Source organism: Chelonia mydas, chromosome 8, assembly GCF_015237465.2.
Source record: "Chelonia mydas isolate rCheMyd1 chromosome 8, rCheMyd1.pri.v2, whole genome shotgun sequence".
NCBI classification, from domain to species: Eukaryota; Metazoa; Chordata; order Testudines; family Cheloniidae; genus Chelonia; species Chelonia mydas.
Genome location: NC_057854.1, coordinates 73,642,439 through 73,654,985, shown reverse-complemented (window position 1 = coordinate 73,654,985; position 12,547 = coordinate 73,642,439). Strand labels below are relative to the sequence as shown.

The 12,547-nt window shown below is 41.8% G+C and overlaps 1 protein-coding gene across 3 annotated transcripts in view; it reads right to left on the bottom strand.

Annotated features, from left to right (window-relative positions):
• Positions 1-12,547, bottom strand: part of GLMN (glomulin, FKBP associated protein) — a 46,113-nt gene that overhangs the window by 29,278 nt on the left and 4,288 nt on the right. For all 3 annotated transcript variants that reach the window (XM_037906458.1, XM_043521367.1, XM_007058876.4), the window contains exons 2-7: positions 10,107-10,181; positions 8,494-8,619; positions 4,534-4,653; positions 3,471-3,579; positions 1,535-1,781; positions 896-998 (exon numbers count right to left, since the gene is read on the bottom strand). In XM_037906458.1, coding sequence (XP_037762386.1) covers positions 896-998; positions 1,535-1,781; positions 3,471-3,579; positions 4,534-4,653; positions 8,494-8,619; positions 10,107-10,172 — 771 coding nt within the window. In that variant the 5' untranslated portion in view covers positions 10,173-10,181. The remainder of the gene's footprint in view (positions 1-895; positions 999-1,534; positions 1,782-3,470; positions 3,580-4,533; positions 4,654-8,493; positions 8,620-10,106; positions 10,182-12,547) is intronic.

Sequence of the window (12,547 nt, the reverse complement as noted above, 5' to 3'; positions counted from 1 at the left end):
TCTCTCCTAATCAGGGTTGGAGACACTGGTTGTGTGATCTAATAAGATGGCACTGCAATTATTTACCCTGTAGATTAGCTTCCTGAAATTTCAGTTAATATTAGTAGAGCCATGTGCGGGACTATTTTTAATCCCACTCCTATCCACTCCCGCTATTATGGCAGAGGGTCCTGCGGAACCCCTGGGATCCTGTGGAAACCCTGGGATCCTGGTCCCACTGCAGGGCTCTAGTTCATACACCCCAATTCAAGATATCACTTATGCATGCGTTTAAAAACAACTGAAGTCACTGGGACTGAAGCACATGTTTAACGTTAGGTTTGTACTTAAGTGGGTGTCCTGAATAGAAAATACTCTTAACTTTATCCAACATATGATACTCTTAGATTTTTAAAGTGCAGCTCTACCCAATGACATCAATTATTATAAAAAGGAAAGGGCTATAGTAAGTAGAAGGACAAACTCGGTTCTTTTAAAAAGCCAAACACAGAATTGTATTAGTTTTGGTCACGTAGGGACCTCACCTCATTGTCTCCTTTTAGAAGCCCAGATAGATTTGTACATATATGGGGATGGGGCCAGCTGCAGAAGAGCAGAGGCTGCTGATAATTCAGAGAGCAGCAGCCCAAAGAGATGTACCATGAGGGCTGAATTTGGTCCATTAAATGCTAGTCATTTATTGCATAACATTCACAGATTTTTTACTTTCAAAGCCAAGTTTTGTTGACCATAGGGATCTGATATTGTTCCAAGTCTTTACCTTCATCAGCACTACCCTACAGAATCTCACAAACCATCTTACTAACCAAATCAGGAAGCCAACTGATTATAGTGAATACTGAATTGTAGTGACTGATTTTGTAAGTCAATATAATTCGTTTTTAACTGCACTTACTAGAATTTCAGCTGCAAAATGCCTTAAGGGATCTTCTTCAATATCTTCATGCAGCTGATCAAGCTGTGCTATTAATAAGGGGTATTTCAAGCTTTTCAAACAACTGAAACAAAAGAAGATGACTATAATTAGAACCTTTTAACAAAAACCACTACCAAAACCACCAATACAGAATATAATGACATTGTCTCCAGGGGGTCTGAAACTGTTATACCCCTTACACCTGCTGCTGCTCATGATGGATTGAAGGGGGAGTCTCCAACCTCAGGGACTGGCTCCGCTTCCTGTTTTTCGTCCCTATACTCTCATGGCTGGGGGTGGCTTGGATCCTGATGCCTCCAAAGAGGGATGTCCCTCATCCTGGTGTAAATGCAAGGAAGGAGTAGGGGCCATTGGCTGGGCTTCCCACCCCTTATACAAGTACTTTTCTACCACCTGCCAGCCAGGAGGGGAATGAGCGTTGCCCTTCCTCTCACAGTTCGCAAATATGGAAGGGTTTGTTTTTTTAAAAACACATTAAAAACAGTTTATTTGATAAACTATAAAATATCAACAGTGTATTCACTGCTGGTGCATGAAATTTTGATTGTTCATTTTGTTTCATTACACAAGCATTTTAAGCAGAGGTAAGATACTCACAATTTTAGCAATTCTTCTTTGAGCTCCTTGTCATCATTTTCTGTTGAGCCTTCCATATTTTTAACAACTTCATCCACAAAAGGTTTAGCAAAGTCTACTACTGCATTGCAACACTGGCACAGGCCAAGTTTATCTTCTTGTATTTGTTCTTTTGTGTAAGGTACAGGCAGGAGAGAGAGTTGATTTAAAATGGTAGACAAAGATAAACCCACTGAGTATGACTTCTTGCTATGAAGTTTCAATAGAACTGAAATAAAAAGAAAAAGTCTGGTTAAACATCTAGTTATCTACTATTTCCCCCCACAAGTGATGTTACAGAGGTGGAACATCTTAATTTCTTCTCATTTATAACACAAAAGCTTTTGCCTGCTGTAGTGGATTCAGGGTTTGAGAAAAAGCAAAGAATAAGATCTGTATTGAGTTAGGTGACTGTATTGAACAGCCTTTGGTTAAAAAAAAAAAAAAAAAATCAAACCTGCAATACTATGAACAAGTGCAGAGACACCAGGATTCTACACCTGTTAGTTTTGGGATGTTATAACTACCAGCACCATAGGGTTGAGTATTGCAAAGAAATATCACAACAGCATCCCATGCATTTTAATATACAACAAATCCTGCCTCTGTAAAGTGGACATAAATATTGAAAATTTCTCTCTTATATCACTGGCCCAAAGGGGCAAACCCTTCCTGGCCCTGAAAACACCTGTACTACCGAAGTGTTTCTAACCTTGGCAGAACAAGAGACTATACCAAATGTCTGCTGAAATCTGGCCCTTTTGCGCCACATCGGGACTGTTCTGATCAGTGCAGCACTGGCCCCAAAATCAGTGTGCCACAATTAGCTCCTTTACAGACTCCTCCCTCATCTCAGCTGCACTTAGTGACACTGGGTGCAGCTGAGAAGCTAGTCCACAGACTCTTAACAGAAGACATCGTTCTAATTACCAAAACATTCCCCTTAAATTCCAACATAATTTTAGCGGCCTGTATCTCGTGAACCACTAAGGTTAGGCTTGGTCTACACTTAAAACTTATGCCAGTATAGCTATATTGGGCAGGGGTGTGAAAAAACCACATGCTAGTGACAAAGCTATGCTGACAAAATCTCCAGTGTAGACCTCCAGAAGAGTAGTTCTGTTGGCATAGTTAACGCCATTCAGGGAGGCAGTATTCCCATACCAGCACAAAAACTCCTTCTGTTGGTATATGCCCTGTCTATAGGGGACATTCCTTTGCAAGAAACATTGATTTTAAGCTCTAGTGGGTCTCAGGACAGCAGCCACTAATATCGTATCAGAACTGAAATGAAAAGAACTAGTGAATAAAAAAAATATTAGATTGATGCGATTTTCAGATTAGATATATTTTGCAGACTAAAATGCAATGCTTTATACCACTAGAAAAACTGCATTCACAGCTAGTGTTTTCAGTGGTGAGAGGTGTTACATTCTGTCCTCCAAGCTCACGGGTATTTTTTTAAGCAAATATGCAGTTTGTGACTTTCATTGATATGCAGGAATTGGTTAACTTTCAATACCTATAAAGGGCAAGTGAATAAAAGGCATAGATACAGATGACTGTTTCAGGAGGAGGAGGAGGAGGATGGCAACCCACAGAAAGTAAAATATTTGTAGTACAAGCAATGGCTGAGTATTGCGTTTCAGCAGATGCCCATTTGAAATATTCTGCATTTAAACCATTAATTGTGTCCTCAGGCACTCTTATAACAGGTCTCAATAAGTACTGAAATTATATTTCACGTGCTCCCCCAGAACACGTAGTGCTCTAGAACACTACTTTAAATACAAGTAATAAAACAACCAGATTAGAAATGTTCCAAATCTTTTTCAACAGCAACTAAATAAATGCACTAAACTGGAGTAGGAAAGCTATTTTGTTTAAGTGTACAATCAGATAGGAAAGTGCTCATTACCTGTCTGCAGAGGTTGAAGCAAGAGCAGAATAGTTTGGGATATCTGTTCCCCAGAGGTCTGCTCAATCTGCTCAAGTAAACCCAATAAAAGTTCCTTTGGATTACACAGCTGCAAGAAAGGATCAAGCCACTGTACTGTTGTTTATCTCTAAAGTAATACATTAGGTACCTTTACAATAATAAATGTACTTCCAAAACTGTAACACAATTTTTGCATGGCAACGACAGAAGATGCAAAACATCCAGGACATTATTGTTACAAAAAACCAAAACCTAAAAACCAAAAAAAGTTCATGCTTTCTTTAAAATAGTAGTTTTCAACATTTTTGAGCTGAGTTCCCCCTCTGAGTTAAAATTTTTGGATGTGCCCCTGCAATACCTGCTCCTCCCTCCTCGGGGTTTCAGGATGTGGGAAGAAGTGTGCCTTGGTCTCTGGGAGCGGAGCCAGTGCTGGGCATGAAGGTGTTGACATTGACTTGGTGGCCTGCTGAGGGGAGTCAGGGGATGGAGGCAGTGCTCCCTCTCTGAACCCCCCGGCGTGGAGCTGGCCCGAGCTCCCCTAAACATTCCTTTCCACCCTTCTAAGGGGAAACGCCCTACAGTTTGAAAACTTCTGCTTTAAAACATGCATTTAGAATGAAGCCACATGTAAGGATATTTAGATTGCTATGGCCAAATAACATTTAATTCTACTTTGGTATGAGACCACTTTAACTGGTAGAGGTAAAAGAAAAAGTTCAGCATGTACTCTACTGCTTGAATTAAATTCAAAATGATACATTTTCACAAAATCTTACATATCACTTGTCTGCCTATGCTCTTCCACATTTATATTGCTGTCGAGGGTTCAACAAGAGACAACAAATATCAGGACTTTAATATCATTAAACAACATCCAGTCCAGGATGGAAAATCCATTATTCAATTCAAGGAAGTTTTCTGGTTAAAGTAAAGATTTACAGAACAAACACTGTAACATTAAGAGACTTAAATAAAGCACTGTAATTGTATAATAATTATATGAGATTCGCCTTTATTAAGACTACATGGTTCAACAACATACCTGCACCAACTGATCTAGTATTTTCAGACAATGTTCTCTCTTCTCATCTTCCTGCTTATAACTCAAAATGGATCTAACAAGAGGACAAACAAGATTCCAGCCCATACTCTTGACAATAACCTGTAAATCAGATTTACAGAGAAAACAGGCCAAAATTTAGTGGATTTAAAATACAATCCTAAATGAATACATATATACGTCAAAAAGAGTCAATAGATTATGGATGACAAACAGATGAATGATGGATGACATCAAGAAGGCTGAGGTGTTTAATGCCTAGTTTACTTCAGGTTTCAGAGTACCGCAGTCTTCATTAAAAAAGCCAACTGTGACCGGATGCTTAATACAATTAATATTAATAAGCGGAAAGGAACACAAGTCAGAATAGGGAAAGAACAGGTTAAACAATTTTTAGATATGTTAAATGTATTCAAGTTGGCAGGGCCTGATGAAAATGATCCTAGGATACTTAAGGAACTAGCTGAAGCAATCTCAACAATTAGCAATTATCTTCGAGAACTCATGAAGGACGGGTGAGGTCTCAGACAACTAGGGAAGGGCAAACATGGTATTTATCTTTAAAAAAGGGAACAAAGAGGACCCAGGAATTATAAACCAGTCTGCTTAATTTCGATACTTGGTAAAATCCTAGAACAAATTATTAAACAATTAATTTGTAAGCACCTACAGGTCAATAAAGTAATAAGTAATAGCTAACATGGATCGGTCAAGAACAAATCATGCCAAATCAACCTTTGACAGGGTTACTGGAATAATGGATGGGGGAAAGGCGTAGATATGACATATCTTGATTTTAGTTCAGCTTATGACACATTCCCACATGACAATCTCATAAGTAAGGTTCCAAGTCTGTCATGGAAGTCACGGGACCTCCATGACTTCTGCAGCTGGCAGGTGTGACTGACCCCAGGGCTGCCTGAGCAGCTCAGGCAGCCCCGGGGCCAACTGCACTGGCCCACCCCAGGGCCAGCTGCACCGCTCCCTCCCCCACACCGACAGCAATGGTCCCAGGCCGCCCTTGCCAGCAGTGGCGGTGGCTGGGCCATCCCCCTACCAGCAGCAGTGGTGGGTGCCCCAGAGCCCCACCCCACTCAGTACCAGCGGGTGCCCCGGAGCCTCCCCCCACAGCACCAGCGGGTGCCCCAGAGCCTCCCCCCACAGCACCAGCGGGTGCCCCAGAGCCTCCCCCTCATAGCACCAGCGGGTGCCCCAGAGCCTCCCCCTCATAGCACCAGCGGGTGCCCCAGAGCCTCCCCCTCATAGCACCAGCGGGTGCCCCAGAGCCTCCCCCTCCAGAGGAGCAGCTGTGCCCCCGGAGCACACCAGAACACCAAAGATTTAGTCAGGGGTATGTAGTAAAAGTCATAAACAGGTCACGGGGCCAGGAATTTTTCTTTATTGCCCGTGACCTGTCCATGACTTTTACTAAAAAATACCCATAACTAAATCTTAAGCTTACTCATAAGCAACTAGGGAAATGTGGTCTAGATGAAATTATTATAAGACGGGAGCATAACTGTTTGATAAACCATACTCAAAAGCGTTCATTGTGCAATGGTTCACTATCAAAATGGGAGGATGTATTATTGAATGTTTTCATTAATTACTTGGATAATGGAGTGGAAAGCATGCTTATACAATCTGCAGACAATACCAAGCTGGATGGCGTTACAAGCACTTTGGAGGACAGGATCAGAATTCAAAATGACCTTGACAAATTGGAGAATTGGTCTAAAATCAACAAGATGAAGTTCAGTAAAGACAAGCGCGAAGTATTATACTTAGGATTGAAAAAATCAGATGTACAACTACAAATGGGGAATAACTGGCTGGGTGGTAGTATTGCTGCAAAGAATCTGGGCGTTATAGTGGATCACAAATTGCATATGAATCAACAATATGATGCAGTTACAAAAAAGGCTAACAACACTGTGGCATGTATTAACAGGAGGGTCGAATGTAAGACACAGAAGGTAATTGTCCTGCTATGGTTGGCACTGGTGAGGCCTTAGCAGGTGTACTGTGTCCAGTTCTGGGCACCACACTTTAAGAAAAATGTGGACAAAGTGGAGAGAGTCCAAAGGGGAGAGAAATAAATGATCAAAGTTTTAGAAAACCTAATCTATGAGGATAAGTTAAAAAAACTGACCATATTTAGGTTTGAGAAAAAAAACTGAGGGGAGACCTGACAATAGTTAAGGGCTATTATACAGAGAACAGAGAGCAATTGTTCTCCATGTCCACTGAAGATACGATATGATGTACCGGTAATCAGATTAATATGCAGTAGGGGAGATTTAGATTGGATACTAGGAAAAACGTTCTAAACTATAAAGAGAGTTCCCAAAGGACGTTGTGGAATCCTTGTAATTGAAGATTCTTAAGACAAAGTTAGGCAAACACCTGTCAGGGATGGTCAAGGTATATTTGTCCTAACTCCATGCTGGAGGCTGACCTAGATGACCTCTCGAGGACCCCTCCAACCTTGCATTTCTATAATTCTGTGATCAATGCTGGTTGTAACATACCATAGTCATTAACCTGAATACAAAGTTTATCATTACAATGTTCTGTTCTGGGCATCTGTTATGCTCTCCTTCCCTATTTGGCAGAATGGAGGAAAATTCTGAAGAGCATTCTCCAAAATATACATGGAATGGTTTTTCTCCTATGTCAATATAAACTTATGCATTTCCAGGTGTGTATGTGAACGTGCTTTTCCAATAGGGATAGGCAGTGTTCTAACTCTTTTATTGGATGGTAGTAGCAAAATTCCAGGCAAAAATTAGAGAGAACACACTATTTGAGGAAGGAGGTAAACTGTTCTTTTCAGGTCTTAAATCCTTACTCTAAAATTCAGTGGGATACAGAGGCTGCAACCAGACTACTTTCCATCTTTCCATGAAGTGGGACAATATTATTCCATTCCTCATCACCTTTTCTGACTTCCTATCTATCTCTGTATCCCATATAAGTAGGTTCTCCCAGTTTCCCAAACTGGTCATATACGTCTCTGAACTTTCATTCTGTTACTTCCTGTCTGCTCACTTTCTTCTTAGACTCTTGGCCAATTTTAGTCCATCTATCTGGAATTCTCTCTGCCCCAACAAAGAGTCACTATCACTTTCCCTTTTTAAAATTTGCCTTAAAATCTCTCTTAAAATCACTGTATTTTCCACTGAATGCATCCGATGAAGTGAGCTGTAGCTCACGAAAGCTTATGCTCAAATAAATTGGTTAGTCTCTAAGGTGCCACAAGTCCTCCTTTTCTCTTCTGTTTATCTTAATTAATGAACTATTAATGAAAGGGTTTGTTAAGGACACTGTGCCTCATATCCTTGTTTACAGCTAAACAGTACACTGCTCAGGAAGAAATATACAAAGTTGGCTTTAAGCCACTTCTTCAACTCTTTCTGTCCTGGACCAGTTGTGCAGCAACCTGGATCCCCAACATAAGGCAATGCAGCCTAATGGCTGCTCTAAGATGCTCCAGCTAACGACAGCTCTAAGGGGCTGATCTAGGAGTCAAGAATTACTCAGTACGAGGAAGCCCCTGCTTCCTATGCGGACAGCCTGGAGTGGTCACATGTAGGAGCCACTAGCATGCCTGTATGACATGAAAGGATTGCCCTACTCTGAGGTGACCTCTTGTGGTTGGCTATGTTTGTTTCAGGTCCAGTAATCATTGCCAAAACAGTTTCACAGAAAGATGAATCTGGGTCTATACAAACTGTACATGTCTCTCAGTGTATACCTGGTACAGTGCCCTGAAATAGTACATCCTTGTGCGTACTATATGGTATTTGTATCTTACAGAGATACTAAGAATAAAACTCTCAAACAATGTATAAACAGCTGGAATATGCAAAATTTAACCATATTTACCTACGTGTTTAAAGTATACCGCTAAAATACACACAGATGCAGATTTAAACTTACCTTATTTTTCTCATTTTGAATTACTTCTAATACTTCTGCTGCATAACCTTCTTCTAAGCACTTCTGGCCTGCTACTTGAAAAAGATTGAAATCTTCTCCTTTGAAATCTTCTTCTTCTAGAATTTGCTACAATGAAAATTTATCTTTAATTTTACATTTATATAATGTAAATCACAAACAAACCCAAATTTGAGTTTAAATACAAATTTAATTTAGCTGTAACTTTAGTTTTTACTATACCTATAATTTATCATTTAGACACTAGAATACTCTGAGGGAATGCTGCACCAAAAAAATTAAAAATTCTTCACCAAAAAAATAAAAATTCTGCAAAATTCATTTGTCAAAATAACACATTATAATTACACCATTTTCAATTATTTTGGTAATTTATTTCAAAATATTAGTCAGCAAATAATTGAAAATGGTGTGATTATATTATTATTGTGTTTCTGTGTTATTTTGACAAACAAACTATGCAGAACTTTGCAGAATTTTTAAAAAATTTATTTTTTGGATCAGACTTCCTTCAAGAGTACCAGCATTCTGTGTGGTGCAATCTGGGTGCGGGCAGCTCGGTGGGGGTGAATCTGGATGCACAGAGGCTCAGTGCAGGGTTCTGAGTGCAGGGCGAATGGGACTCTGTAGTGGAGTCCAGGTGAAGGTGGTTAGGGCTCAATGTGGGTGTCTGGGGGAATAGGGCTGGGTGGGGTGGAGGGTCAGGATGTAGCTGGTTGGGGCTCAATGGGGTGCAGGTTTGCGTGTGGGGGGCTCCTCATGCAGGGGGTCAGGCTCAGCAGGGTGGAAGTTTGGTGGGGGGGGCCTCAGTGGGGGGTTCCAGGTGCACGGATGGGGGGAGCGGATCATTGGACAGGGAGCTGCTCTCCTGTCCAACCAATCCCCATGCATCTGGACTGCCCGCCCCGCCCCAAGTGAGCCTCACCACCCCACACCCGGAACCCCCACCCAGACCCCCTCTCTTTGCAGTGCAGAGCTTCCTGCTGCCAGGGGAAATTTCTGGGTGTTGATCTGACCGAGCTCTGGGTGTTCTGTGCAGGGAAGAGGAAAGCAGATCCCATTCACCCCCATGATTTACCTCTCCCCGGCTGCCTGAACAGATGCATCTGAGCTGCGCGTGTGCGAGAGAGAGAGAGTGCGCACATTGGTGCAGCTTCTCCTGTTTGTGCAAGGAGGCAAAGAGAATCTGCGGGTGGGGGCGCAGAATTCCCCCAGGAGTAAAACAGATACTAGTAATTACCTCAGAACACATGCCAGTCTCTCAATAACACTTTCCCTGACGTGAGATTATACCAAGTCTTTTGGAGAGGCACATTTTCTTCTACATGCTCCTGCCTATTGCTGCTGCCTCTTAACTGGCTGTAGAAGCTACTGTTGAGGGAAGCAGAGCACTTCCTCGTCCGAGAGGCAAGGGTCAGGTGCTAGTAGCAGTCTTAGGACAAGAACCAGGGAGCAGGCAATGGAAACTGAAAACCAAACCTGCATGGTCATGACAAGCGCTATCAAAGCTCCCCTGCTTTTTTATTTAAATATAGTACAGGCAATGCCAGTTTCTATAACTTTTAGTATCTTTTTACAAAAAGGAAGTTACTTACGCATCTTTCTATAATGGCTTGAAGTTCCTCAGTTGCCATCATATCTTGACTTTGTTCTTCTGACATTGAAAAGCTCTGGCATAAGTTAGAGTACAGTACCGAGTCACATATTGTTATAACATTATATTCAATATTATACCGGATTTAAGATGGAGATTAAAAAAGTATCACTTTTTAGCAAGTCCCGACTGGTAAAACAGCTAACAGATGGAGAAATGAGAAAGATCAGTCGTTGGCAGAAGTTAAGGAGGCTGAATAAAAGAACATGAGGGAAAATAGAAGAGAAAAACGTTCAGAAATGCAGGGTGTTCTTTCATTCCACCATCTCCCGTGCATGCAGGCACTGCTATTGCTTGTTTACAGGAGACAAGAAAGAGCATGCATACTGTATCTAGAGAGGGGAATTGTCCAACTATTAACAGAAAGTCCATTGCATAAGGATCAATTCCTTTATTGTCTTTGTGGAACAAAAATGAAATAGATGTAATGTGACACAATCAATAGGTTACAGATTCAGAATATCATAGCTATAGAATCAGTTTTTGAGGAATAAGATTTTGCGAGGCAGTTGTGGCAGCCTAAAATTGCAATGTTGCAATTGGGGATAAATGATTCGCTGTTGAAGAAGGTAATCATCATATATACTGACAGGTTTCAGAGTAACAGCCGTGTTAGTCTGTATTCGCAAAAAGAAAAGGAGAACTTGTGGCACCTTAGAGACTAACCAATTTATTTGAGCATAAGCTTTCGTGAGCTACAGCTCACTTCATCGGATGCATACTGTGGAAAATACAGAAGATGTTTTTATACACACAAACCATGAAAAAATGGGTGTTTATCACTACAAAAGGTTTTCCCTCCCCCCCCCCCTGCTGGTAATAGCTTATCTAAAGTGATCACTCTCCTTACAATGTGTATGATAATCAAGGTGGGCCATTTCCAGCACAAATCCAGGGTTTAACAAGAACGTCTGAGGAACAGTGGAGGGGGGGAAGGAATAAGCAAGGGGAAATAGGTTACTTTTTATAATGACTCAACCATTCCCAGTCTCTATTCAAGCCTAAATTAATTGTATCCAATTTGCAAATTAATTCCAATTCAGCAGTCTCTCGTTGGAGTCTGTTTTTGAATTTTTTTTGTTGAAGGATAGTCACTCTGAGATCACAAACCGAGTGACCAGAGAGATTGAAGTGTTCTCTGACTGCTTTTGAATGTTATAATTCTTGACATCTGATTTGTGTCCGTTTATTCTTTTACGTAGAGACTGTCCAGTTTGACCAATGTACATGGCAGAGGGGCATTGCTGGCACATGATGGCATATATCACATTGGTGGATGTGCAGGTGAACGAGCCTTTGATAGTGTGGCTGATGTTATTAGGCCCTGTGATGATGTCCCCTGAATAGATATGTGGGCACAGTTGGCAATGGGCTTTGTTGCAAGGATAGGTTCCTGGGTTAGTGGTTCTGTTGTGTGGTATGTGGTTGCTGGTGAGTATTCGCTTCAGGTTGGGGAGCTGTCTGTAGGCAAGGACTGGCCTGTCTCCCAAGATTTGCTGTCACTTGCCCCACAACCTCAGCCGTGCAGAACACAATGCCATCCACAGCCTCAGAAACAACTCTGACATCATAATCAAAAAGGCTGACAAAGGAGGTGCTGTTGGCATCATGAATAGGTCGGAATATGAACAAGAGGCTGCTCGGCAGCTCTCCAACACCACTTTCTACAAGCCATTACCCTCTGAGCCCACTGAGAGTTACCAAAAGAAACTACAGCATTTGCTCAAGAAACTCCCTGAAAAAGCACAAGATCAAATCCGCACAGACACACCCCTGAAGCCCCGACCTGGGATATTCTATCTACTACCCAAGATCCATAAACCTGGAAATCCTGGGCGCCCCATCATCTCAGGCATTGGCACCCTGACAGCAGGATTGTCTGGCTATGTAGATTCCTCCTCAGGCCCTACGCTACCAGCACTCCCAGCTACCTTTGAGACACCACTGACTTCCTCAGGAAACTACAATCCATCGGTAATCTTCCTGATGACACCATCCTGGTCACTATGGATGTAGAAGCCCTATACACCAACATTCCACACAAAGATGGACTACAAGCCGTCAGGAACACTATCCCCGATAATGTCACGGCTAACCTGGTGGCTAAACTTTGTGACTTTGTCCTTACCCATAACTATTTTACATTTGGGGACAATGTATACCTTCAAATCAGCGGCACTGCTATGGGTACCCACATGGCCCCACAGTATGCCAACATTTCTATGGCTGACTTAAAACAATGCTTCCTCAGCTCTCGTCCCCTAACGCCCCTACTCTACTTGCGCTACATTGTTGACATCTTCATCATCTGGACCCATGGAAAAGAAGCCCTTGAGGAATTCCACCATGATTTCAACAATTTCCATCCCACCATCAACCTCA